Source organism: Ailuropoda melanoleuca, chromosome 8 (genome assembly GCF_002007445.2).
Source record: "Ailuropoda melanoleuca isolate Jingjing chromosome 8, ASM200744v2, whole genome shotgun sequence".
Taxonomy (NCBI): domain Eukaryota; kingdom Metazoa; phylum Chordata; class Mammalia; order Carnivora; family Ursidae; genus Ailuropoda; species Ailuropoda melanoleuca.
Window position 1 is genome coordinate 56,437,466 of NC_048225.1, and position 27,458 is coordinate 56,464,923.

A 27,458-nucleotide genomic window follows, 5' to 3' on the forward strand; every position below is an offset into this window, starting at 1 on the left:
CCATCTATAAAACTTGCACGTGATGGACGGTAAGGGGATTGGCTTAACCTTATTCTAAGGTCTCTAAGGCTATAATAATCCAGAAATCTCGTCTTTCTCCTCATCTAGTTTTACATGGAACGCGTGAGAGGACAGAAAATAACCTTTTACAACACTAAACCGACCTTAATTCTCAGATATTATTTTAAAAAGCTAACAAACTCCCGAGCCACCCACCCTCAACCTCGGGCTGCAAATTTCCCCCATGGAGACGCCAAAGGCAAATTAAAGCCCATCCAGCACGACGGTCAAGGAAGTGCTGGGGAGACCCTCTTCAGAGTCCTAAGACGCTGCCCCCGCAAAGGGCCCGCCCACCTAATCACCGCCGGGCAAATGAATGAGTACCACCAGATACATGGACGCTCCCTCCGCGTAGGCTGCAACGGGAGACCCCGGGGCCCAGACTCCACCGATCTCCATTCCCTCCCAGCGCCCGAAGAGCCCGGCCTCGGGGCCGCAGGTTGGCGGGCCCCGCCCCCTCCCTCAAGGCAGAAGGTGCGCGCCGGGGCGCGAGACTTCCGCGCGGAGGGCCTGGGACGCCCCGCGCACCCGCCCGCCCTGCGGGGAGGAGGAGCCTGTTGGTCCGGGGCCGCCACCGCCCGGGTTCCCGACTTACCGCCGTGCGGCGGTGGAAGGGAAGTGTCAGGAGTGAAGGCCTAGGCTCGTCCGCCACCCGCCGCTCAGAGAGCAGCGCGCGGCCGCCACGAAACCGTCGCCGCCGCTACCACCACCGCCACCGACCGCCGCTTCGGGCGCAGCGCGCAGAGGGCCCGACTGCGTCACACGCCGCCCGCCGTCAGAGGCTCGCTCCGGGCGCTCCGCCCTCGCTGTCTGCACATTGGCAGACACCACCGCCACTCTAAGCCCGCCCTGTTAGTCATTGGGCAAGGAGTCTTTTGAAAGCGAACGTGAGGGCGGTTTTTGGGAGAAGGGGAGAGGGGGAAGAGGAGGGACCTGAGGAGTTACGGAGAGGAAAGGGGAAGGGCGGTGGGAGGGACATGGGGGTTCCGCCCCTCTCTGCCGCGATTGGCTGGGGGAGAGTCGTGATGTCATACAGGGCCCCCTCGAAGTGGGCTTGTGAGTGGCTGCATTGGGGTTCACTGGGCGGGGTGTGGGAGAAGGGTGGTGACGCTATACCGAGGCTCCGCCCCCTGTCTTGGTGCCGAGACAGTCGGGCTGCTGAAACTCGGGCCAATCAGAAGGGAGGCTCCAGGATGGCATGGTAACTATTCTACCCTTTCCTTGCCCCAGTCCGCGGGCGGTGATGGGAAGGCTTTCCCGTAGTCCTGCCCGCACTTCCTGGCCAGACCACGTGCGGAGCTGGAGGGCTGTCCTGGGAGGTCTCTGTCTCTGAGTAGCTTGGACTGCAGCTGCTCTGAGGCCCCAAAACCTGGCCTCCTAGTTTCCCAACCCATGCTGGCCCCATCACAACCTTTCCATCTCTGAATCCCTAGAATAGACGCTATAAGCGTGCCCTAAGGAAATGGCTCAGCACAGGATATGTTACAAATGAGGATCCTTGGAACTTCTTAACCACCTGCACTTTAGGAACTCCTATTTGTTCTTAAAGGCCTGGTTCAAATGCTCCCACCTTCTCTGGGATACGTTCCCAAATCTCTCTCAGAGAGTTGGGCTAATGCTTGGGCAAAGTTCTGTTAACAGCCTTGTCACTTTGTAACCTGTTATTTATTTTTCTGTCTTCTGTGCCCAGGCTCTTAGAGGTCAGAGCTGCGTTTTACTCATTTGGTTTTCTTCCCTGCCCTCCCCCACTTGATATTACAGGGGAAGAAGGTTGAGCATGTTCTAGAAACTAGACCTAGGGACTGAGGGTCCCACCCAGAATAGCAGGGACTGTGCTCAGAAAGCAGAATCTATTCTAGCTACCTCTCCACCGCCACCTTCTCCTGGAACATCAATACAAAACTGAAATGGGCTCTGCCCGAAAGTAGATGAACTTAAATCCCTCTGAGTGTTGGGTGGTAGCAAGGGATTAGAAATAATTGACTAATCTGTCAAAAAGTGGAATGGTTGTAAAGATGAAATAAGATAATGGATAGGAGAAATCTGGTACATTGTGCTCAGTAGATGCTCAAAGGAAAAAATATATATGGATGGTCAAATAGTAAAGCTAGTTTAAACATCTGATTCCAGCCACTTTCCCCCCACTTCTGCATCCAAACATCCCTTCCTTTCCTCCACCCTCCCTTGCCTGTGTTCTCCATTAGAAAGTCATTAGCTCCCCCCTGGATAGTTTACTGTCGCTTCCTCACTGCTGTACTGAAACTGATTTCTCACCCTCCAGTCCTGAAACCCAACTATGATCAAGCCTCTCCGCTACTTATTTATTCTGGTGTCCCTAAAGCCAGGCACACAGTATAGGTCCACATTAAATGTTTGACCCATGAATGAGTGAATTGTTTAGTCCTAAGTACAATAGCAGTACAAGTGTGAGTCTTTTGAGTCAGTGAACCCTGGGTTTCAATCTGAGCCCAACCATTTATTAGCTGTGTGAACTTGGGCAAATTTCTTAACACCTGAACCTCAGATTCCTTGTCTATAAAATGAGGGTAACAACTGTAATTTCAGGGTTGTTGAGAGAAATGAGATAAAGCATTTAGGATGGTACCCAGTATACAGTGAGCCCTCAATAAATGATAGTTTTCCTATTTTTTAAAAATATCAAGGAATTTCTGGGGCGCCTGGGTAGCTCAGTCATTTAAGCTTTCAACTCTTGATTTCAGCTCAGGTCATGATCTCAGGGTTGTGAGATCGAGTCCTGCATCAGGCTCCACACTGAACGTACAACCTGCTTGACATTCTCTCTCTCCCTCTGTCCTTCCCCTTCCCCTGGCTCACGTGCATGCATGCACACTGTCTCAAAATATAAATAAATAAATAAATATCAAGGAATTCCCGTTCTAAATATTCTAAGACATTGATTCTGACATAGAAATGGGGCTCAGAAGTATGTTTTGAGTGGGTAAGTAAATATAGTCAGTCCAAAGTACTAGCAGGCACATAGGAACTGGGATCCTTAAATAGTGCATACTTGTGGGAAGACTGGAGGGAGAGACATTGGATGAGGGGTGCCACAAGGAGAAATTTCCTATAACTCTGGTGATTTCTACATAGGTGGACCTCTCATTAAGTTCTCTGGTAGGCATGTGGCCCACAAGCTTGTCGTTCCCAGGTACTTCTGCCCTAGGAAGGACTTTGTGGACAACATACTCTTATTCTGCCTAAATCTCATAACACCCCTTTGATTATCACCATCTTCCTTCTTCCCCTATAAAGAAAAGGAGCCCAGAGAGGTCCACAACTCAACACTCTGCTCTGGCCAAGAGAGACAAAGCAAAGGAAAGTGTAGCTCTGTCCTAGGAACCCTCAGTCTTTCACATACGTACTCTGAGAACTCCCCTATGCAGCTTTGAAGCATTGGTGCTCAGGGAGGAGACAGGACCCATAAGGACCACAGAATCAGGGAAAGGCAAGAGACTTCCTTTCAGAGTGATGGTCTAGATTTCTTATGTGGTGCATTGGAAAGAGTAGCAGAGGGGCGCCTGGGTGGCTCAGTTGTTAAGTGTCTGCCTTCAGATCAGGCTGTGATCCCAGCGTTCCGGGATTGAGCCTCACTTCAGGCTCCCTGCTGGGTGGGAAGCCTGCTTCTCCCTCTCCCACTCCCCCTGCTTGTGTTCCCTCTCTCATTGTGTCTCTCTCTGTCAAATAAATAAATCTAAAAAAAAAAAAGAAAAGAAAAGAGTGGCAGAATTGGAATTAAACAGCTAAGTTCAAGAACCAGTCTCACTACTTTTTAGACCCTGCACAAATTATTTAACTGTCCTATGACCCAGCTTCCTTGTCTATAAAATGGGCACAAAAATTCCCATGTTGTAAGGCGGTTCTAAAGGTCAAATAAAGGAATTTGCAAAGAACTGGGCACATGTTTGATACACAGTAAGCACCCGATAAATATTAATATCTTTCCTCTTTTCCTACAGCTTGATAAAGAAGGATGATATTTATAAATAGCATATAATTAGATTTACATAAATCTTGAGTGGATACATTTGACTTTGAACTACAGCATTTAAAGAATTTACTGGCATATTCAGGATTTTATCTAACATTTTCTATTTGTCCTGCCTGTTCTGTTTCTTTCCTTTATTCTTTTTTTTCATTTTGGTTCTTTCGTAATAATAACTTCCATTTTTTTTTGAGGCCCAGTCCTGCCAGATTTTTTAAAAATTGAGATACAGGGGCACCCGAGTGGCTCAGTTGGTTAAGCGTCTGCCTTAGGCTCAGGTCATGTGGGATCAAGCCCCACATAGAGCTCCTTGCTCAGCAGGAAGCCTGCTTCTCCCTCTCCCTCTGCTGCTCCTCCTGCTTGTGCCCTCTCTCTCTCTCTCTCTGTCAAATAAATAAAATAAAATCTTAAAAAAATTTTTTAAAGATAAAATTGAGATATAACTCACATAATATATTTACCCATTTAAAGTATACAATTCAGAGGGTTTTAGTATAGTTGACTCTTGAAAAACATGGATTTGAACTGAGCAGGTCCACTTCTTTTTTTTATTTATTTATTTATTTATTTTAGAGAGAGAGAAAGAGCATGAGCGGTGGGAGGGGCAGAGGGAGAGAATCTCAAGTAAACTCCCTGCTGAGCAGCGAGCCTGACACAGGGCTCCAACTCAGGACCCTGAGATCATGACCTGAGTCAGACACTCAACCGACTGAGCCACCCAGGCACCCCTGGGTAGGTCCACTTATAAGAGAATTCTTTTCAATAAATACAGTACAGTACTGTAAATGTATTTTCTCTTCTTTATGATTTTCTTAATAACTGTATTCTTTTCTCCAGCTTATTTTATTGTAAGAATACAGTATATAATACATATGACATACAAAATATGCGTTAATCTATCGTTTAATGTTATCAGTAAGGCTTCTAGTCAACAGTAGGCTCTTAGGAGTTAAGGTTTTGGGGACTCAAAAGTTATACTTGGATTTTGGACTGGGGGGGGGATAGCACCCCTAATACCTGTATTGTTCAAGAGTCGACTATATTCATAAAGTTGGGCAACTATCACTACTATCTAATTCCAGAAGGTTTTCATAACGCCAAGAAAGAAACCCCAGACCATTAGCAGTCGTTCCCCATCTCCCCCTTCCCCCAGTCCCTGGCAACTACTAATCTACTCTGTCTCAATGAATTTGCCTATCTGGACATTTCCTATAAATGGAATCATACAAATGTGGCCTTTGTGTCTGACTTCTTTCATTTAATGTAATGTTTTCAAGGTTCATCCATGTTGTAGCACTTATCAGTACTTCATTCCATTTTATGGATAAGCCATATTTCATGTATACATTCAAAAGTTGAATGACAATTGAGTTTCTACCTTGTGGCTACTATGAATAATGCTGTATGACACTTGTGTATGAGTTTTTTGTGGACATATGTTTTCATTTTTCTCGTGTTTATACCTAGAAGTGGATTTATGGGGTCCTATAGTAACTCTATGTTTAACTTTTTGAGGAGCTGCCAGACTGTTCCCCAAAGTGGCTGCGGCTGCACTATTTTACATTCCTCCTAATAGTAGATGAGGGTTACAATTTCTCCACATCCTTGCCATCACTTGCTATTTTCACATTATTATTATTATTGTTGTTCTTATGATAGCCATCCTAGGGGCTATGAAGTGACATCTCAAAGTGGTTTTCATAAACATTTCCCTAATGACTAATGATGTTGACCATCTTTTCAATTGCTTATTTTCCAGTTAAATCTCTGCTTTCTTTTTTTTTTTTTTAAGATTTTATTTATTTATTTGACAGAGATAGAGACAGCCAGCGAGAGAGGGAACACAAGCAGGGGGAGTGGGAGAGGAAGAAGCAGGCTCATAGCAGAGGAGCCCGATGTGGGGCTCGATCCCATAACGCCGGGATCCCACCCTGAGCCGAAGGCAGACGCTTAACCGCTGTGCCACCCAGCGCCCCTAAATCTCTGCTTTCTTAACATTCTTTTGGATTATTTCATTTTTCCTCCTGTACCAATTTAGAAATTAAATTCTCTTCTTATTTTAGTCATCTCCCTAGAAGTTACCACATACATTCCTAAGCATGACGCTAATTAATACCGTTACAGGTAAAGTACAGATTGCTGAGATGGAGAAAAAGAAACATCCCAGGCCAGGGGCGCCTGGGTGGCACAGCGGTTAAGCGTCTGCCTTCCGCTCAGGGCGTGATCCCGGCGTTCTGGGATCGAGTCCCACATCAGGCTTCTCCGCTGTGAGCCTGCTTCTTCCTCTCCCACTCCCCCTACTTGGTGTTCCCTCTCTCGCTGGCTATCTCTCTGTCAAATAAATAAATAAAATCTTTAAAGAAAAAAAAAAAGAAAAGAAAAGAAACATCCCAGGCCAAGTGAACAGAAAGAACAAAGATGTAGGACCAGGAAAGAGCTCAGTATATCCAGGGGTGCTAACTGGAACTTCTTCCTAGAAGTGATGGGGAGCCAAAGAAACAATGAAGAACAAAATAAACAGTGAAGATTATTACGATTTGAAGGAGAATGGGCCTAGGGCAAGATGGGTGAGCTTGGGGTAGGTGGTTCAAAGCCATCCAAGAAGGATGTCTCTGCAGTGAAAAAGATTTCTAGGAAGAACAAAGAACAATTCCACCTCAACTTTGGAAGACTTTCCTGAGGCTACCCAGGAGGCAGGAGCAGAGTTTGGCCTGTAACTGGATGTCTTTAGCACTGTGTCCTTCCCTCTTTACCTACCCCAGCCATGCTCATTCTGCCTCTACCCCCTACAACAGTAGTCTTTCCTCCAAGACTTTTCTTACAGTTCCTAAATCTGTGCTTGATACATCTAAATCCTGCCCATCCTTCAAAACCCAGTTCAAGTAAATCAACCCAATAAATATTTTCTGGGCTCCTACTGTGTCTGTCCCTGGCCTAAGCTGAGAGATTCAGAAATAAATAGAATGGGTGAGGGTTCCATCCTTCAGTGAGCTGTCAGGAAGGTGGAGGAAACAAACAACGTAACAAACGATTTCACTACATTGCGGTCAGTGCTAATAAAGGTGTGATGGACTTCTAATGCTTCCTTTGGAGTGGGGAGGTGGGTGAATCATGGTGCTTAGGGAGAAAGGAGGAAGTTGCACAAAGCTCATAGAAGAAGTGAGTATAGCTAGAATGTAAGATACGTGTTTGCTAGAGTAGAGGTTGACCAGATTATGAAGGATGATGAATACCACACTAAGGAATTTGCTCTTGAGCCTAAAAGCCATAGGGAATTACTAAACAGTTTGCAGCAAGCAGGCACATGATCAGATCTGTGTTTTAAGAAAAGCCAATGTGGCTGTAAGTGGAGGATGATGAAGAGCTAGAAGGGCAAGGAGGCCAGTGAAGGAGATCTTTCTAGGCAGCTTTCTTTGACAACCACATCCCACCTCTACATCATCCCTGTGCTACTGGGAGCTGGAACGTCCCTGTAAATAAATGGTTGATCAGCTTTAGGTATCTGGTGTGTGTGTGTGTGTGTGTGTGTGTGTGTGTGTGTGTGTGTATACAGGGTGAGCGGAGCAGTGATGGTGGCCAAAACTGGAAAGTGGTGGTGCTGTCTCAGGCACAGCCCTCCCTGGGGTATATCCAGGCACCAGGCAAAACCAACCAGGAGGACAGGAGACGTTGGAAGGCTTCAACAGCAGCAGCAACTACTTGGACGATGGGCAAATGCCCATTTGGCGAACACTGAGTGCCTGCCGAATGAAGGCGAAACTGGAGGCTCAGATGTTTGTTCAACTTCTTTGTACAATAGATTCCCTCAAGTTTATCTCACCGGATTATTAAAAGGATCAAATTAGAAAGTGTATAGAAAGTTCCTCGCACCTAGTAAGAACTGATTCTTCTCTTCTACTTTTCCTTACATAAATCAAGGTAGGTGATAGGGTTTCGAAATGGCAGATACAGAGAGGGTCAGTGACAGCTGCGGTCATGCGGTTCAGAAAAGGCTCAGTCAGGATGTGTTCAGGCTGTAGCTTCCACATCAGGTCTTAGGAGCCATGATGTAGTGACTATCTTCTGCATGCCTGGCACACTGCTATTTTATGTCTTTTAATTCTCACAGCAACTGTGTGCTGTGGATATTCCTAAAACCATCTTACAGATGAGGAAACCGAGATTCAGGACTGTATGGTGAATTGCTCCAGTAACCAAAGAATTAAAGGCAAGATTAATGCACCTCGAGTAGTCTAGAGGCAGAGAGAAGGGACCCAGCCTCAGGGAATGGTATTTAGAGCCAAAGGAACAGACGAGGTGTCAAGACAGGGAATAAAGGCCAGGAGTAGGCATCTGTGGGTTGGAGCTAAACAAAAAGGGATGACACGAAGACCTAAGATAGGAAACCTACATCTAGTTAATGTAACTAAAAGGAGGTAGTTCTTTCAGTAAAGTTTTGCTAATTGTTCATTTGTCCTGGGACCTTAAAGGACAGGGTGGAGGAGAGTTCAAGGTCAACAAAAAAAGTTTTTAGAATAAGGCATTGCCCCTCCAGGGATGCCTGGGTGGTTCAGTTGGTTAAGCATCTGCCTTTGGCTCAGGTCATGATCCCCAGGGTCCTGGGATCGAGTCCCGCTCAGTAGGGAGCCTGCTTCTTCCTCTCCCCCTGCCTGCCACTCCCCCTGCATGTGCGCCCTGCCTCTGACAAATAAATAAATAAAATCTAAAAAAAAAGGCATCCCTCCTCCAGAGAGGGCCTAGGCTGCATGAATGAACAAGAGTGAATGCATGAAAAAGAGCTCTAGTAAGTTCATCAAATCTGAGTCTCTGTATCCCCACCTGCAACGTGGTGATTATAGCTACCTTGTGGAGTTAATATTATACAGTTGACCTTTTTTTTTTTTTTAAGATTTTATTCATTTATTTGAGAGAACAAGAGAGGGAGAGCGGGGGGGGGGGGTGAGAGGGAGAAACAGACTCCTCACTGAGCAGAGAGCCCAATGCGGGGCCAGATCCCAGGACCCTGAGACCATGACCTGAGCCGAAGGCAGATGCCCAACCGACTGAGATACCCAGATGCCCCTATACAGTTGACTCTTGCACAACACAGGGGTGAGGGTTGCTGAACTCTGGCACAGTCAAAAACCCATGTATAACTTTTGACTCCTGCACAACTTAACTACAAATAGCCTACTGTTGACGGAAGCCTTACTGATAACAAGCTGTCAATTAACACATATTTTGTATATGTTTCATAATCTGTATTCTTACAATAAAGTAAGCTAGAGAAAAGAACCGTTATTAAGAAAATCATAAAGAAGAGAGGGGTGCCCAGCTGGTGCAGTCGGTAGAGCATGTGACTCTTGATCTTGGGGTCTTGAGTTTGAGCCCCATGTTGGGTGTGGAGCCTACTTTAAAAATATATATATATTTTTAAAAGAAAGTCATAAGGAAGAGAAAATATATTTACAATACTGTGCTGTATCAAAAAAAAAAATCCACATGTAAGTGGACCTGTGTTGTTCAAACTCCTATTCTTCCAGGGTCAACCATATAGGAATTAAGAGAACAGCCTCAGGTGCCAGACCCCAATCCTGGTGCTGGCATTTATAACTGTGTGAATAGGTGACATACCTTTTTGTTTTTCCGTTGGTAAAACGGGGATATTAATAGTATTTACTTCATGGGGTTTTTATGAGGATTCAGTGGGATAATGCATAAAAAGTAAAGTCCGTGGAAGACAGAGGGTGCTCAAAATGTTCTAATTATTACTGTGGGGATTTAAATAGGGAAATGTGATGGTAACCACGTCTAGCTCAGAGGTCCTTCACCCCCTGCAGGTGCTCTGACAACCCCAAGAATCCTCCTCAGTTTCCTTTGTGGGTCAGTCAGAGTGGAGAGGGATCCCTGGGGGCTGGTTTCTGGGGATCAACCGTCTCTTGGGGGGAGAGACCCAGGGCAGGGAGGGGAAAGGAGAGCCTTGCTCTGTTATGTCGGACCGGAGAGGGCGCCCTCTCCTGATCAAGAGCGGGAACAGCTCTGGCCCAGAGCTTTTGCGGTGGGCCTCACTGATCTCTCCTAAGGTGCTCTTCCCTTTGCTCGAAACTGCTCTGGGGAGCAAAGTTAGGGGGAGGGGCGCTGAGGCTGGGGCAAAACTGTTGTAATGTTTCAGAAGGTTGAGGCTGGATAACTCGGCTAGAATGGGGGCGTGGGCAGGGACTGAGGTTAGGAAATGAGAGAATTCGGGGCCCTGTTGAATTAATTTTATGTTCTTTCAACAGGTGATGGAACACAGCTGAGAGGTAAGGTGACAAGGTGGCTTATCCAACGTTGTCAAACCCAGGGGTCCAGGACTCTTCAGGCTACCCCCACGCAGCGGGAATTAGTGGGGCAGACCAGAACTGGAGATGCAAGGCACCAGGAGACGCCCGATCAAGGCGGGAGAGCCAAGGGTCTAGGTCCGCAGAAGCGGGGAGGGGCCAACGGAGGATCTGGGCGCAGTTTCCTCCCCAAGCGCGCTGGCCCCGCCCCCGCCGTTCCCGCTCCAGCCCGCCCCCCCGCCTCTTGCCCCAGGCCGGGCCTGGGCTCCCCCCGGGTTCCCCCAGCGCCCGGCCTGCGCTGGCGCGGCCTCCTCGCCGCTACATCCTGGGTGAGTATGGGGATGGGTGTGCCGGACTGCCGGGCAACCCCACTTGGGGGAGCTCCGCCACGCGGTCCGGCCTCCTCACGGCCCAGCCCCAAGCTCTGACGGTGCTGGTGCTTGCTTGCCCAGGATCTGCTGCTGTCCCGCTTCTGAACTAACCCTTCTCCCCCTCTGCTCCCCCACATGGTGCTCAGTGTGCATTGGTTGAGCTCTCCCTTCACTTCACAGGGACTGCTGGTTGGGATTTCTCTTTAGGTGCCGGGGATGGAGGTGTGTGTGGGGCCCTGGAACCCCATAAAGTAATTTCAAATCTCACCTCTGCCAGTTATTAGCCGGTGACCTTGGGCAAGTGTTTTAAACCTCCCTGAGCCTCTACTTAAAAATGGAAATACACAGACTACAGGGCCTGCCTCATAGAATTATCGTGAGGGTTACGAGAAACAATGTATATCAAGTGTATTAAGTGCTAATCAGAGTGCCTCATACTCAGAAGGTGGCCGGTAAGTATGGATTCCTGCTGGAGGCTGAGAAAATCTCTGGGACCTTTGGAGATAAGGTGGGGGGACTCCTAAGAAAGTGGTATCCAGCTAAGTAGCCCCTGTGAAGAAGTTAAATGCTGACTGGGACTGAACAGCTGCTCTTCAGGTAGTGAGCTCCCTGTCCTGAGGCCCGGAGGCATAAAATGGCCATGCTGGAATGGCCTTATTGGTAATCTAAACCACATGATCTTCATGTTGCACAGCTGTGGGAAAAGGCCCAGAGTGGTTAGATGACTTGTCCAAGGTCACACAGCTAAAAGAGAAGCTGGGCATACCTCCAAGCTGTGGAACAGACCATTCCTCCAACCTCTTTATCCACCCCCCTGCCTGTTCATTCCCTGAGGATCTGGTCTTCAGTTTGGGCATCTCAGTGGTTCCTGAGGGATCTAGAGCTGCTAGCTTCAGGGAGGGGGGCTAGTGCTGCTACAAGCACAGAATCAGGGTTTGGACTGGGTGGGGAAGTTGACCCCCTTCTAGGGCCTCCGGGGACTTACCGTCCATTTGGGGATGACCCAAGAAATGTGTTTGATCTGGGCGGTCACCAGAGCCACTTCCAACTCCCCTGGGAGATCCCTGGCCCCCTGAAGGGAGAAAGGAGCTTGGGCAACTGGAGCAGGCTGCATAATTGGGCCTGGCAGAGAGACGGGTGGGGGAAGATAGAGGAGAACACAGAGGCGTATTCACCTGGTTCTGGAATGCCGGGAGGTGCTCCCTGAGGGTGAGACCAGGAAGAGCTTGATCTGACAAGAACTTTGAGTCCAGAAGGGCGGGTTCTTCATGAATCTGGAGCTAGCCCTAGTTTGGCCCCAAGAAGCCTAAGTTCCAAGGATGGCTCTCCCTCAGGCTCAGCGTCAGGCTTTGAGGAAGGACCTTTCTCTCTCTGCATCTTGGTTTCTCTGTCTTTGCAGTGGGGACAGGGCTCACTGACTCATCTATAAGGATTTGATTTACCTTTCTTTTTCTTATGGACAGGGACCCCTTCTCTCTTCCCCCTCCTAATCTCACCTAATCTGACCTTTCTGCCCATAGAGGAGGGGGTCAAAGAAGGCGAGGGTTGTGGTTTGTGACCCTGTGGGCCCCACATCCCCCCACTGCTGGCTCTTCCTTCAAATTGTTGTGTGACCCTGAGCAGGTTCTTGCTCGTCTCTGGGCCTCAATTTCGCCTTCTATGCACTGAGGGAGGCTGGGATTGTTGGTGTGTACTTAGTTATTATAGTTCCTGACCTTCCTATCCTCATCTGAGGGGGGGGGGTCACAGTCGTCCGGAGCCTTTACTTCATCTCTGGACGGGGATGGACAGGCCCCATGGGTACTGGGAAGCCTCCAGAAGCTGACAAGGCAGCTCTTTCCAGCAAACAGCAAGCCCAGGCTAGCACTAGGCCTGATTCTGCAAAGCCTTTCACCCTCAGAGCATGTGAGGTGGCAGGCGGGGACGAGCAGGGGGTCAGGGCTCTATTGGCTTCCATGGAGTCCTTGCTGCTGTGCGCTGTGGGGTAGGCACACAGAGCCCGGGAAGGGACTGAAGGTACAGAAGGCCCTGGGCCAGTGGGTGAAGCAGGGAGAGCTGATGGGAGGCCCTGAAGCCTGGATGCTCAAAGGCCTGTGGGAGGAGGTGGGCCATTGTCCACTGGGAGGTTTTAGGGTTGGTTCCTGAAACAAGAGAGACCAGTTTAACTGGTCTCCTGTAGTAAGCTAAGGGAGAAGCTAAGCCAGCTAAGGGAGAAGTTCTCCCAATCTTTTCAAGCTTCATTTTAGCACAGATTGGGTTGGTTGTCTTTCCTCTGAAATATAGGATGAATATTCTCTTGGGATTCTGAGTCAGTCATCTTCAGGGCAGGAGCTGTCCAAGCTTAGGGGCTAGATGGCTTTCTTCTTAGACTCTTCACCCCATAGCACAGCTAAACTGAGGACTGAGCACAAGGGCTGGCTTTGCCACCGAGTCCCAGCCTTGCTGCCTTGGGTCTTGACAGCACATTACTTCATCCCCAGGTCTGACAAGATGTACCAGGTTCCAGTGCCGCTGGACCGGGATGGGACCTTGGTCCGGCTTCGCTTCACCCTGGTGGCGCTGGTCACAGTCTGCTGTCCACTTGTCGCCTTCCTCTTCTGCATCCTCTGGTCCCTGCTCTTCCACTTCAAGGAGACTACGGCCACACACTGTGGGGTAGGGCTTGCAAAGGGAGGGGTCGGGGAATGATATCTTATCTTCAGGCCCAATTGGATCTTTTTTGGATCCTGATTCTATTGTAACAGAATTAGTGAGCTCTCCAGTGGGGTCCATCAAACAAATTGGGCTGCTGGGGGTTAGGGTGCCTGCAAATCAAGGTCTCAGGAATTATCCTTCTTGCCACTGTGCATGGAGGTCACTAGGGCCTGGAGTCACTGAAGTTGGGCAGCTCCAGGACCCAGAACCCAATCCTTACTTCATAGTGGGGCAGATTCAGGAGCCCCAGGGTTTTGTGAGGGATGGAGAAAGAACAGGCCTGAGCTAGAAGGCTCTGGAGTGTGGCACTGTAGGCTGTGCCCGTCTCTGTGGGAACGTGATTATGTATGCGTGTGTGTGACTGTGAGCAACATGACTGTATGTGTGTGGGAGAGACCGTATCTGTGCGCGTCTGGATGGGGGCCTGATGATGTGTGTATGTACGTGTTCCAGATGTTTATATGGGCTATGTTCCCATAGGCAGCCATGCACCCTCTAGACTGGGATAGGGCATGCCGGACCAGGAGGAAAGATGTGAGTTTTCTCTGTAGTATATCAGAGTAAAGAGGGTGAGACCTGTGTTGACCTCTGTTACACTCCTAGCTCATCCATTTGACTCTGTTTTTCCTGAGACACAGAGACTGAGCCTCAGCTTCCCCATATCTAAAATGGAGTTGATAATTCCCATCTTCCTTCTCAGGGCTAGTGTAGAGCTCCAGAGAGAGGAAGAATAGGAAGGTGGTTTGGGAAATGTGAAGGGTGAGGGGCAGAAGGAAGGCAGGGCAGGAGAAGAAGAGCTTAGAGGCTGTAGGGGGAGAAGAGGCAGGGCCTGGACATGGACCCTTGGAGTAGCATCAGAGAGAGCTCCAGGCCCCCACTCAGCTCAGCTTCCTGTCTCCCTATAAAGATCATCCGCTCCAGAAATAGGGCTATGACTAGAACTGGGGTCTGGCTGGCAGTAGGGAGTAGGGCCTACTTCTTTTGTTCATATGACTTGAAGTTTTCCCTCTCCTTGATTCGTCAATGGATAGATGTTGGCCTTGAGCTGTGGGCAGCCAGTCTGATGAGACCCAGGGCTGGGAGCTATCCTAAAGAACAGAACTAGAAGAAAAGGGCGTGGCCAGGTGATCTGGGAGGGGGGCGGATCAGAGAGGTCCAACCAATGCCCTTTCACAACCTAGTTTTCACCTCAAGTAATGCCTCAAATGTTTCTCCCACCCTGGTCAACTCCTTTGTATCTTGCAAAACCCTTCTCAAGTGTCCCCCCCTTTAAAGAGTCTTCCCTAGCCTCCTTGGGGGCAAACTTAATCACTCCCTCCCCTGGGAGTTCCCTGTTTTATCTTTCCTACAGTTCTAGCACATCTTATTTGTGTCTCTGTTTCCCACCAGCCCGGGAGCTCCTTCAAGGTGAGCACTACAGCTGAATCAGAAAGAATTTGTTGAATAAATAAATAGGACACTCCGTCTCCCCACCGCCCAGTGCCCTGGGAAAAAGAAGGCCTGGTACCATGTGGTCATAGTCCATACAGAAGATTATAATATTTGTACGGCATATGGAGTTAAATGGAGTAGGCTGTTTGCTCTGCCCCTCGTGGCTGGCTCCTGAGGGCTAATGGGATCAGTAACTCAGCATACCTGACATACCTATACCCGTTCTTGGCACACTAGTTAGGGAGCTAGGGCATAGGCACAGTGGCACAGGTACCTGGCCAGTCGGGGGCAGGACTGAGCTCAGTGACCCCGGGGGTGATTTTGTCCCCACTCCCTGGGATGACTATGTTAGAGCCACCTAGGGGCAGTCCAGGTAGATGTCTGCTCTGAATTTCTCACCTAGAGTATTCTAGGAATGGCCAACCCTAGGGATAAAAGAAGTAACCTTAGTCTAATGCATCTATAATTAGATGACTTGGCCTTTGCTTGCATATCCCCAGTGATGGGGGCCTCCTTCCTCTCCAGGCAGCCTATTCCAAGGAGGCCTAGTAACTAACGATCAGCAAGCTCTCTTGTAGCAAGCATATGTTCTCTTTCTGGTGAATCTCTGCTTTTGCACTGGTTCTGCTTTGGGAGCCTGAGAGCTACTTTCTCCTCCTGGCATCAAGCCAGTCCTACAGAGATGGGATGGCAGTAATGGGGGGTCCCTGAGTTTACTCTTACTGCGTAGCATAGCTCCAGTTTTTTCAGGCAACCCTCACAGGACATGCACCCCTAGACTTGGCCCAGTTAGTCACTGTTCTCTCCATATGAGGCCCTGATGTGGGCATAGGACTTCATATGGCCTGGGCAGTAGAGGCAAAAGCAGTACCGTTGCGTTCCTGTTACTGGCTTAGACCCCTGTGAGGGCATCTTGAGCTGATGTTAGCTGTTTCTGCACAGCAGGCTGGGCACTGATAACCTCATATTCAGGCCCGTCTAGATCTCTTTTGCATTCTGAATCTATTGTCATAAGATTAGCTAGCTCTCCAATGAGGCCCAACAGACATACTCTGGCTCCAGCAAAAAGGGGTGAAGTCCTATTCTGCTTTCTCCCTTTCCCTTCCCAGAAACCTGCCTGTATCCCAGGATACAGCCCTCGGAAACGTCCCTACACCCATCCCTGGCAAGGAAGCTACCGTAGGCTGACCTTGGCCACGATCACTCTTATCTTGGCAGAGTGTTCCAGGGTTTATGATATGGCTTTGTTGGTCCTGGGAGGGCTGTGTGCTTGGGCAGGCGTGGAGATCTGGGCTCTGTGGGCGGGAGGGCAGGCCCTGGGGAGGTAGGGGTGGGACCCTCCAGTCTTAGAACAGTCTCAGTCTGGCTAGAAGTCTCAACCCAAGCCCCGGATCCGTCCGCACCCAGTGTGAGTGTTGCCCAGTGCGCGCCCCCTCCCCCATTTCCCTGACTAGATGGACTAGTGGACTGGGGTTCCCTTAACAGAGGGAGGTATGAGTCCCAAGGGAGGTTTGGTCCTAGGCCTTTTAATACAAAGCCATTTCTGTCTGTCCCCCAGAAGGGAACCCAGCTTGCAAGTCATGGTGGTTGGGGCAATGGGAGGTGGGAGGAGGGAGTTCTCTGCCCAGAGGGAGAGGAGAATGGAAGAAGTTCAGCTCCCTTGGTCTGGGTCTGTCCTTGCTGGGTCTGGCCCAGCACACAGGCTCAAGGTGAGTGGAGAAGATTCCTGTGACCCTCAGATTCCCATAACCTTTGGATTGGGTGACATAGTCTTTTCAGAGAGGAAGGAGATGGAGGTCTGGGCCTCTGCAGGGACCCTGGTATCTTGAGATGACAGTACTGCTGGCCTGAGGCTTGGATCTTTCTGAGCCTGGGGGTGGGCTGGTTGGCAGCCTGTGGTCCCTGGTGAAATGTTCTGGGCACTCCCGCTGTTCCTAGTTGAACTTGGGTGAAGAGCAGGAATGTGGTCAGACGGGGTCAGTGGGAGGGCTGAGTCCGAGCCAAGGGTCCTTTATCTCGGTTATTTGGCCTGAAGAAAGCCTTGGCTTGGGAGCATAAGGCTGTCAGGTGGCCGAGACCTTAGGCCTAATGTTTGATCCTGGCATAGTTCTCCCCTTCTATGGAACAGAAATAACAACTTTTCTACTTCTGACCCTTCTGAGTGGGTATGAGAGTCTTGAGAATGAGGTGGCCCAGCAGAACTCCCCATGTCCAGGCCAGGGGAGCCTCTATTCTCCAGATTCTTCAAGAGGTGGACCTGCAGGCCATCGTGCCACAGGGATTGCTAAGAGCTGACCTTGCCTGACTCGGTGGCTCCCACCCCATCTCTCTCTACACCTGCTGGTCTCTGCACCGCTTTCCTTCTCCCCTTACATTCTTTCTACTCTGGCTCTCTCCTCTACCCAGAGGAGCCAGCTCTGGAGAAGGCCTCACTTCCTGAGGCCCAGGTGTCCCACCGGGCCCCAAGTCATGTCCTCACCCTGCTTGGGCACCACTCCCTACAGGATGTTTTCTGCAGCCTCCCAGCCCTTGGACCCAGATGGGACTGTGTTCCGGCTCCGCTTCACGGCCATGATCTGGTGGGTCATAACTTTCCCCGTGTTCGGCTTCTTCTTCTGCATCATCTGGTCCCTGGTGTTCCACTTTGAGTACACGGTGGCCACTGACTGTGGGGTGAGTGCCATGCTCCCCCGCACCTGGGTCAGGGCCAGGTCAGGGCCCAGTTGGGAGATGGCCATAAGAGTGGAATCAGAGAGTAGGAGAGAAGGCGGAGGGTCAGAGAGAGGGGAAGGAGATGAAAGGATGGTGGGGGGCACGTCAGGGTTGAGGGGGAATTTGTGGGGAGAGACTCAGTGAGAGTGGAGTCACAGTCCTCTGAGGGTAGAAGATTACAGAGAGTGCCAGGGAGCAGGGGGGAGAGGGGAAGGGAAGGGAGGGGAATAGGCAAGAGAGGTCATGAGAGGGAGGAGGAGGCTGAAGAAAGACCAGACTGGGAAGGAAGCCAGGACTGGAGAGTTAGATGCAGCCAAGAGCCAGGAGAGGTCATAGGTGGCTTTAGCCCAGACTGGGGGCCCGGCCTGAGAGGACCCCCAGCCCTGCCCTGGAATATTCTAGTTTGGTTTCTCCCTCTGGCGGCCTTGGTCCCCACAACCTGCGTCCACTCAGGGCTCTGTTAGCTAGAAACCTAGGTGGACTTCCTGCCTCCATGAGCAGTCCACCAGGCCTTTCCTGAGGGCCCAGGGGTAGAGGTTCTGGGTCAGGGGCATGGAACTCAACATTGACTTACCATTAGCGTCTCATCCTACAAGAGACAGTCCTAGACACAGACGGTCAGGCACAGTGAGATGGGAGGCACCTTGGTAAAGGGGAGCACAGGGATCATGGGGCCCAGAGCAAGCACTTAATCTAGCCTGGATGTTGGAGAAGACTACCATCTTGAAGCAGGGGGCATTGCAGCTATGGGGGTGAAGAAAGATTTTGTGAATGCCAGGCTGACAACTTTTGATTTTATCCAGAGGGCAGTGGTGAGCTTTGGAACAATTTTAAGCAGGAAAGGGACATGATCAGATTTTATGCTTTAGAAGACCATTTGGCTCCTGAGTAGAGAACAGTTGTAAGGGCAGGGGGCAAAAATAGGGAGATCAGTGAAGAGGCAAGTGTAGTAGTTCACACTACTGGGGAGACCAGAGCTAAAATAGGGATTATGAGGCTAGAGAGGTGGAGATGGAGTCCAGAGAAGGGTAGCAGGTTGAATTGATAGGGATGAGAGTTGTGTCCAGTTGGCAAGGGATGGGGGCACTAGACAGAAAAGTCATCCATAACTTTGGGGGACTTTATCAAAGGAATAAATCTCTAATGGTGAAATCTTAGATTCTATGGTAGGGAATTTTTTGGACCCTCACCCTTTTTACCACGTGAATTTCTGATCTACTGCCTTGCCACAGATCCACTGAGCCACATCTTCCATGCCAGTGGAGGGTTTCTGTTCTTGGGGAAAAGTGGTTATGTTCCTATCTCAGTACCCTTAGCTCTGGACTCCTGGGGAGATTTAGGGTGTGTGCTTGGGATGGGGGGACTTATGTGAATATCTATACCTGATTATGCATGCGTGTGTGTGTGTGCGTGTGTGTGTTGTATGCATGAGAGAAAGAGAGAGAGAGAGAGAGATAAGAGGAAAGGCCTGCTCTCAGCATCCTGCCTCCACCCCTAATCTGAGAGGAGCTTATGAGGATGGCACGAGTAGCCACAGGGCTCTAAATCTCCCTTCCTCCTGTGGTGTCCCCCCAGCTCTTTGCCATCTCTACCCTTTACCTGTTTCCCAGCATCAGTTAGGGCTCTGGGCTCTCTGAGCCAAGCTTTAGAAGCTCATGGTGGGGGGAAAAAAAAAGCTCATGCTGGTTCTGCTCCCCTTAAAGTAGCTGGAGTTGGGGCAGGAGTTTTCAGAATGAATATTCTAGGAGGTGGAGGCAACACTCTTACTAACCTTACTTAGAGGACCTAACTCAGAGGGGCAGAACAGTAAGGAGGCTTGGAGGTCTCAGAAGTCTCTGGCGAAGATACGATTCTCACCTCTCGCTCGTATGCAGTCTTCCCATGTTCAAGAACCACATAGCTCACCAGCTATTTGCAGACTTTTCAGGGAAGTCGGTCTTCTGAAAGCCATCACCGTAGCCATTGTGTGCTGAACACTGCAGACACTCTGCATACATTATATTTAATATTTGCAATCATCCTGCAAGGTAGGTGGTAGTATCCCTATTTTGCCAATGAGGAAATGGAAGCTCTGAAAGGTGAAGTGACCTGCTCAAGGTCACTCAGCTAAGAAGGGCAGAGATGGGATGCGGACCTGGGTTTGTGTGGCTCTAAAGCCTTCATGCTACCTCTTTACTGACAACTTGGAGTGAGTATCTGAGCCTGGTCTCAAGCTACGGTACCTCACGCCATCGCCACGAGGGCAGCACCCTGTCTCCAAGAGCCCCGCACTTAGCTTCCTCTGATAGTGCTGAGGGGAATCTACCTCCTTGTCTGTGAAGGCTTTGAAGCCCCTGGCTGGTGATCCCCCAGGCCGAGCCCTGCTCTGTGAGCTGCCTCCATCACTGCCTACCTTCCCAGCCTCGATGGAGACCCCGTCAGCATCCCCATTAAGAGAAAGGAAGGATCTTCCAGGACCGCATCTCTGAAGACTGGCCCTGCTCTAGTCACAGCAGGGCCGTTCCCTCGCTGGGTCACTGGGCTCCGGCACTGCTCTGGCTCTTGCTGAAAGTCTAAACACAGTCCACAGAGACTGTGTGCAACAGACAGGTAGCTTCTGGTCCTGGAATCCTTTAGAAATGCAGATTCCCACATTCCAGACTGGCTACATTCTCACACAATCCCTAGTGAGTTAGGTGCTCAGTGAAGGTAGAAGCACTGCTCTAGGCCCTGGAGTCAGAGAGGTCGTCCTCCTAGCCCTGGCTCTCCTGTCAGCGTCTATACCGTTGTTCGTTCATCCCGCATCCTCTCACTCTTTCATGCAAACAACACACCAATCCTCATAGCTCTGTGTGTTACCTCCTCCTGCTTCCTCCACTTTAAAGAATAGTGCTCCAGTTCCTTAAGGATTGAGGAATTCCAGCCTTTGAGAGAGATGAATGGGAGAGATGCACAAGAATTGGGTCATTTTCTTGGATTATCCCAGGTTAAGAGCACCCACTTAAGCATGATCAGGGTGGGGGTACCCTTCTGACCAAGCTCCCCCCAGGATCTCACAGTACCCTTTACCACCCTGGCACATCTACCCAGAAGAATAAGTGAAGCTGGGAGCAGTCAGAAGAACAACTCAGCTGCCCAGGGAATCCAGCACTGTCCCAAGGAAGCTCGGGTGGTCTGTCCTCAAGGCTGTATCTAGGTCCTGGGCTCATGGAACCTCCCACCAGGCCCTAGCAAAGGCACAGCTCTGTGCTACGGGCTCAGAAAGCATCCCAATCTGCTTCCAGCTTCCGCAGCCACGTACAGGTTCCATCAAGTCCCTACACACAGCCCGGGCTGCCTGGGGAATGAGAACAAGCACCCTGGGGGCTGGGACGTGGCAGGGGACGTCTCCCAGGAGAGCTCTGGGGGCGCCTGCAGGAGGACTTCCTGGAATGGGAGGGGTTGCTGTGGAGTCTTCCGAGGGCCAGGGGGATTTTGATGGCTGGAGAGAAGCATCTCCAGGTGGGTGGGGCCAGCGGAGGCCGGCCGCCAGACGGGTCACAACTCTCTAGGTGCCCAATTACCTGCCTTCGGTGAGCTCGGCCATCGGCGGGGAGGTGCCCCAGCGCTACGTGTGGCGCTTCTGCATCGGCCTGCACTCGGCGCCGCGCTTCCTGGTGGCCTTCGCCTACTGGAACCACTACCTCAGCTGCGCGTCCCCGTGTCCCGGCTACCGCCCGCTTTGCCGCCTCAACTTCGGCCTCAACGTCGTGGAGAACCTCGCGCTGCTTGTGCTCACCTACGTCTCCTCTTCCGAGGACTTCAGTGGGTGCCCACGTGAGGGAAGGAGGAGCAGGGAAGGGTTGGGGAGGGTCGTCCCGCACCCACCCTCCCTTGGACCTGCGCCGGAGGGGTTCGGATGGGCCCTGCGGAGCGTGCTCCCGACCTCCCTCTCTCCCTCCAGCCATCCACGAAAATGCTTTCATTGTGTTCATCGCCTCCTCCCTCGGCCACATGCTGCTCACCTGCATTCTCTGGCGGCTGACCAAGAAGCACACAGTAAGTCAGGAGGTACGGTCTAGCCCTAGTGGGGCTCCAAGCGGCCCAGAGGAAAGTCAGGGACGCCTGTCCTCAGGATGCGGGTAACGGTGACCTGGGAATCCGGGCTGGGGCTGGGACTTGGGGGCGGGCGGAGGGTGATCGATCGGTCAGAATCTAGGGCTGTGTTCGGATAGTACGGGAGACTGGAAAATAGAAGAGACGGAGGCTCCAAGCGGGGGTAGAATGAGGGACAGCCCCCAGGCTGCTGTGGGTTAGGAACTGTGTCAGGGGTCTGTGGTCTGTAATAGCTCCAGTGCCCCTCCCCCCAACACACACACACACGCACACACACTTCTCCCCACGGTATGTGGAGGCGTTGGGTTGGTGGGGGACTCCAAGTGACTTTGATATTCCAGCCTGCTGAAGTGGGAGGGGCAGGGACATCTCTGCTCTTTGGCCTCATTATACTCCCAAATGCAGGGAGGTGACCATGCCCATCATTCCTGCTGCCCTTGCCTGTGCCCCCTTCCATAACCAAGGGAGGTAAGACACAGCCCTTAGGAACTGGGGCCAAGAGGGGAGGCTGGCCACACATCCAGTAGGCTACAGAGTGATCAGATAGCCTGTCCCCTAGGACCGCAAGTCCTACAACTGGAAACAGCGGCTTTTCATCATCAACTTCATCTCCTTCTTCACGGCGCTGGCTGTCTACTTTCGGCACAACATGTATTGTGAGGCTGGAGGTGAGGCCAGGCTGGGATCCATAGGTGGTCACAGTGGCTAAGGGACAGTTGTCATGTTTTCTGTAGTGTGTGATACGGCAGTGGTCTTGGGGGCTTGCTGCCACTGTGTCCCCTGTGTAGAGGTGTGGTGGTGGTGATTTAGAAAGAGGCCCCGGGGGGTGGGGGGCAGAAGGCTCACCATGCCCTGTTCTTGTGTTCTCACGACAGTGTACACCATTTTTGCCATCCTGGAGTACACTGTTGTCCTAACCAACATGGCGTTCCACATGACGGCCTGGTGGGACTTCGGGAACAAGGAGCTGCTCATTACCTCCCAGCCTGAGGAAAAGCGATTCTAAACCCTTTCTCTTCTGCTAGGAAGGAGGCGGTCCACTGCCCAGAAACTAGAAACAAGACACTACACCCTGGCCTTCCCCACCCTGTGTCCTCTGTGGGCCCTGCTGAAGCGGAGTGGGGGGGGGAGAAAGGAGGAAGGGCATAGGACAGGGCTTCCGGCGGCCCTGCTGGCTTCTCCTTTCCCTCACCCACCCTTGAAGGCACAGGAACCTTCATGCAGCATCACCCTGAGAGGCCCCAAGAGGCTGAGCTGGCAGGAGAGCTCCACCATCTGGTGCTAAAAAAAGTCCTGAGGTTCATAACCACCGTCGGTTCTTGGCCTTTACGTAGCCACCTCTTGCTGAGGTCAGGGACCACTGAGCAGTGGCTGCTACCTGAGAACCACAGCCATCTCTCCACTGGGTCATTCACTTGACTGACGTGTCTGATCATCTCCTGCGCACACCCAGGCCTAGGGCCACTGTCCCCTGCTAAGTTTGCTTAGGTGTTCTAGCCCTGACTTCACCCCCCATTAGTGTGTACACTTCCCTATCCAAGCCTCGAGGGTGTCCGTGTGGGAGATGGGGGTAGGAGGGCTGTAGGATGGGCACGGGCTTGGCCAGTGGTCCTGACACTGCCTTGTGGAGGTGGTGGTCTGCACCTGGAGGGTGACCTGCTCCAGAAGAAGCACTGGCACTACACCTGTCTTCCTTCCCTGCTGAAATCTCTGGCTCACAGACTCTTCCTCCTTGGCAAAGGTGTGGGGTGGAGTCAGAGTCAGATTCCTGCCCCAAAATGGGCTCTTTGGTGTCCCCCTATCCTCCCTACTGCCCCATGCCCTGACCTCTTTGGGTTGTACATTTTATTTCAAATAAATCCCCCCCCCCACCAGCCTGGGCTAGGCTTGCTCACCTTTGTTTCACGGCACTGAGGTGAGGGACAGACTCCAGGATGAAGTCCATGGCAGCATATGATTCCAAGCGGCTTCTCACCTTAGGCCTGGAGTCTCCTAAGGCTGGTCTAAGCCCCAGTTTTGGTGTGTAGAAGTGACTGAGCTATCCCTGTAATGACTCTAGGCTGGGTAGCTGGGATAACTGGGAGTCTTGGGTTGAGGCAAAGACTTTTCCAGCCCCAGCTCTGTCGGTAAAGACCTACCTCCTTGGGGGGGTGTAAGGGAACAGCTCTCAAATCCATGACTGTGTGCACCTGCCTGAAGGCCCGTGGCTCTTAGCTTCTCCCTTTCTGAGCCTTAGATGAGAGTTTTTTCCTTAGGCTTTGCATCCAGTCAACTACAGAATCTGTGGCTGGGCCCCAGTTAAGACTGGCCCCTCCAAGGGAGCTCAGAGCTTTGTTAGGGAAATTGGGGGGTGGGGGACCACAATGAAGCCTATTGTCTCCTGTCCCCTTTTACAGGAAACAAAAGGCTCCCAGTCTCTGGGGAGCCCTAGCCCATGCCCATCCCCTGCCCAACCCCCAATGCCTAGCACGCAGGGAGGAGCCAGGGCCACTGGAGACAGGTTTTATTGATGCTGATGGGGGTAGGCAAGGCCCCCAGGAGCCTGGGGAAGGGGGGGCTGAGTCAGTCAGCAGATGCATAAGGCCTGGGCACATGGGGGTAGGTTAGGGCACATTCATCTTCTCAGGATTCTGTGGCTCCTTTGGGAATGGGAGAGAGCATCTTGAGGGGGAAGCAATTCAAAGAGCAGCGAGGGAGAGGTTAGGGACAGCCGAGAGCTCCTAACCTGAGAGAAGGCACCACAATAGGCAGCAACATCTGTGTGGAAAGCTGGATCAACTGGTCAGTAGGGGAGATGGGGGCAGGGCACTTGGGTTGGCTTCTTGCGGAGGGGTCCAACCTTGGCCTGGGTGAGCTCTCGGGAATACCTGCTGTTCCCAAGCAGAGTGGGGTAGGGCCCAAAGCCCCTTTCCCTGTGGGCCGCATTAAGGAGAAACAGGCATTCAGAGAAAAGGGCCTTCAGGGAGCCCCCTGGCAAGGGGTGCCAGAATTAGTCCTTAAGGCACAGCTGGGGGCAGACAAGGCGCCAAGGCACAACTGGTGGGGGGGCAGGGGCAGCCTCCAAGCCGAGTGCCAGGGTCACAAGAGGACACAGGACCGCCCACGCTTGATGGGCGTGGGGTTGAGCACAGCCCGGACAGCCTCAGCAAATACTTCCTTGACGCCGTCCTGCTGCAGGGCCGAGCACTCGAGGTAGCGCACAGCATGGATCTGCTTGGCCAGGGCCTGGCCCTGCTGCGGTGTGATGGGCGCCTGGCCCTGCTCCTTAAGGCGCCGTAGGGTGTCAGGCTGGGCTCTCAGGTCCTTCTTGGTGCCCACCAGGAGGATGGGCACGTCGGGGCAGTGGTGGCACACCTCCGGATGCCACTTGTGCCGCACGTTCTCGTAGGAGGGCGGACTGGCGATGGAGAAACAGATGACAAAGACGTTGGTCTGAGGGTAGGAGAGCGTGCGCAGCCGGTCGTACTCCTCCTGGCCCGCTGTGTCCCACAGGTTCAGGTTCACGGTGCGCCCATCCACCGCGCTCTGGGCGCTGTAGTTGTCGAACACCGTGGGGATGTACTCCTTGGGGAAGGCATTGGTGGTGTAGCAGATGAGCAGGCACGTCTTGCCCACGGCCCCATCGCCCACCACCACACACTTTATACTCTGCATCGTGCGTGCAGCTGCTACGGTGGAGGCAAGGCCTCCTTCCCCTTCCGGGCCCCTCCGGATGCAGTGACCTACGGACAGATTAAAGGGACATGCATGGTTAGGGAGGCCTTCACCCACTGGGGAGAAAGAATGGGAACTCACAGAGCGAAACCAGCTCCTGTTCTCTTAACCTGACACTATCCTGCAATCCCATGAAGACAGATCTCAGAGTGAGAGAGAGACACAATGACAGAGAGGCCTTGAGACCCAGCCAAGATGCTCAGGCGTGAGGACGACGGCAGTATAACATGTAATGGATTATGGGAAGCAAATGTTCTGGTACCAGACTGAGTAGGGTCAAATCCCGGTTCTTCTATTTCCTACCTGTGTGACCCCGGACAAATTACTTAACCTCTGTATGCCTCCCCATTCTTATCTGTAAAATGAGCATAAAATAATACCCACCTCATTGGGTTGTTGTGAGGATTATGTAAATTAAACATCTAAGGCATTTAGAACAGTACCTTGGGTCCTAATAAGTATTCAATCAGTATTAGCTACTTTTTTTTTTTTCCCTCCAGGCAGTAGAGACACAAAAAGTGAGGTACCTAAGTAAGGTATCTACCAGATCCTCTACCAGATGGGGACCCCTCCCACTGAGTAGACTGGAGAGGGGTTCTGGCACACAGTAGCTGTCCCAGGTCACTCTGAGATGCAGCCATGGGTAGAGCTTCTACCAACTCAGGGCCCACCCTGCCCAGTGCACTGATGTTTTAACTCCAAACCTGACATCTTGGCTACTGAGTGTAAACCAAAAGGCACAATGAGAAACCGGATGCATAAGGAGCAAAATTCTCGAGACAGCTGCCCTATTGCAATCCAGGGTGCCCGAGGGGTGGGGAGAAGGCGGGAAAGCTGACCTCATAACTCTTGTAAGCCCAGTAAACCCTATCTGGCAACTCAGTGCAGGAGAATCCCAGAGACTGAGCCAGGGCTTGGGGTTTGATCTGGATTCTGGTATGTAATGATGAATGAGTCAAAGGCTGTGGCTCCCAGACATCAGCATCTTCTCTCAAGGCCCTGCTGGGGTAAGGTAGACCTCCAAGCCCAGCCAAGAAGGATGGACAGAAGAGGAAAACAAACATTTGATTTCCCCCTTCATGTTCCGTCCTTTTCCTGAGATCATGGCATGTGCCTCTGAACAATTTTGGAAGCTTCCCGACTCTTCGATAGAGAATACAGTGCCATTAAAGCACTATCACTGAGAATCCATGCTGAAGTCAGACTGGCCAGGGATTCTTTTTTTTTTTTTTTTTTTTTTTAAGATTTTATTTATTTATTTGACAGAGATAGAGACAGCCAGCAAGAGAGGGAACACAAGCAGGGGGAGTGGGAGAGGAAGAAGAAGGCTCCCAGTGGAAGAGCCTGATGTGGGGCTCGATCCCAGAAAGCCAGGATCACGCCCTGAGCCGAAGGCAGACGTTTAACAACTGAGCCACCCAGGCGCCCCCTGGCCAGGGATTCTAATCATAGTTCCACCAACCAGTCATGTTTGATCTTGGGCAACATATTTAAGTTCCCTGAGTCTTAAGTTTCTCATCTGTAAAATGGGAATGATCTTGCCTGTTGTGTTAGAATTGGCAAGAGTATGAAATGAGCGAACATGAAGAAAGTGGCATGAGGTGTGGCACACAGGAAGTGCCAAACAGGCTGCTGTAATTATTAGTGGGGTAAGTATAAGAGAAGTCCCAGCTGCAGCCATCACCCTGATCCCCTCTGCAGTTCACAGGGCTTTGGGGTGAGGAACTGCTCTTCTGAGTTCTGGAACAGAGCACAGCTTCCGGAAACCCTGTGATTATTTATACTGCTGTGGCAAGATTCCTCCTCTCATTGGCTACTTCCTCTCAGCCATGGGGGACTTTTTCTGGTATGTGACTTCCTTTCCCTGACTCTCTCCCACAACCAGGTCCCTACTCCCTGGGAGGAGACAGCCCTATTTTTGACACAAGGGAGATCTCTAAGTATCCCTTTTTTTTTTACCCAAGCACCATCACCGCTGGCCCATTTTCCATATTTCACTTTATACAAACTATACCCTGGTCTGAGAACCCCTGAGCTGGACTTCTCAATCATTGATTCAGAAGCCTCAAAAATCAAATGGGGGGAGGGGGAAGGAATCCC

General features: G+C 51.2%; 2 protein-coding genes across 17 annotated transcripts; one reads left to right on the plus strand and one right to left on the minus strand.

Moving 5' to 3' along the window:
* Positions 1-1,159: 1,159 nt before the first annotated feature.
* On the plus strand, positions 1,160-24,941 carry PGAP2 (post-GPI attachment to proteins 2). 16 transcript variants are annotated; one of them, XM_011235756.3, is made up of 7 exons: positions 1,160-1,261; positions 10,324-10,344; positions 13,214-13,388; positions 21,101-21,365; positions 21,493-21,599; positions 22,204-22,312; positions 22,520-24,941. In XM_011235756.3, the coding sequence occupies exons 3-7, from the start codon at positions 13,224-13,226 to the stop codon at positions 22,648-22,650; spliced, it is 777 nt and encodes a 258-aa protein (XP_011234058.1). In that variant the 5' UTR covers positions 1,160-1,261; positions 10,324-10,344; positions 13,214-13,223; the 3' UTR covers positions 22,651-24,941. The 16 variants fall into 16 exon arrangements, 14 of the variants coding, with proteins under 14 accessions (XP_011234058.1, XP_034522335.1, XP_002928035.1 ...); XM_034666444.1 differs by lacking the exon at positions 1,160-1,261 and adding an exon at positions 10,087-10,125; XM_002927989.4 differs by lacking the exon at positions 1,160-1,261 and adding an exon at positions 17,350-17,531 and having other exon boundaries at positions 10,326-10,344; positions 13,214-13,389; positions 21,101-21,353.
* RHOG (ras homolog family member G) lies at positions 24,133-25,332 on the minus strand. The gene has a single exon (XM_002927990.4). The coding sequence runs from the start codon at positions 25,296-25,298 to the stop codon at positions 24,723-24,725; it is 576 nt and encodes a 191-aa protein (XP_002928036.1). The 5' UTR covers positions 25,299-25,332; the 3' UTR covers positions 24,133-24,722.
* Between the last annotated feature and the right edge of the window lie 2,126 nt (positions 25,333-27,458).

Coding starts and splice junctions, on each gene's coding strand:
- PGAP2 (XM_002927989.4), top strand. CDS start 13,224: ATGTACCAGGTTCCAGTGCCGCTGGACCGGGATGGGACCTTGGTCCGG. Junction 13,390..17,349: donor TACGGCCACACACTGTGGGG/TAGGGCTTGCAA, acceptor CCTGCTTGGGCA/CCACTCCCTACAGGATGTTT. Junction 17,532..21,100: donor CGGTGGCCACTGACTGTGGG/GTGAGTGCCATG, acceptor ACAACTCTCTAG/GTGCCCAATTACCTGCCTTC.
- RHOG (XM_002927990.4), bottom strand. CDS start 25,298: ATGCAGAGTATAAAGTGTGTGGTGGTGGGCGATGGGGCCGTGGGCAAG.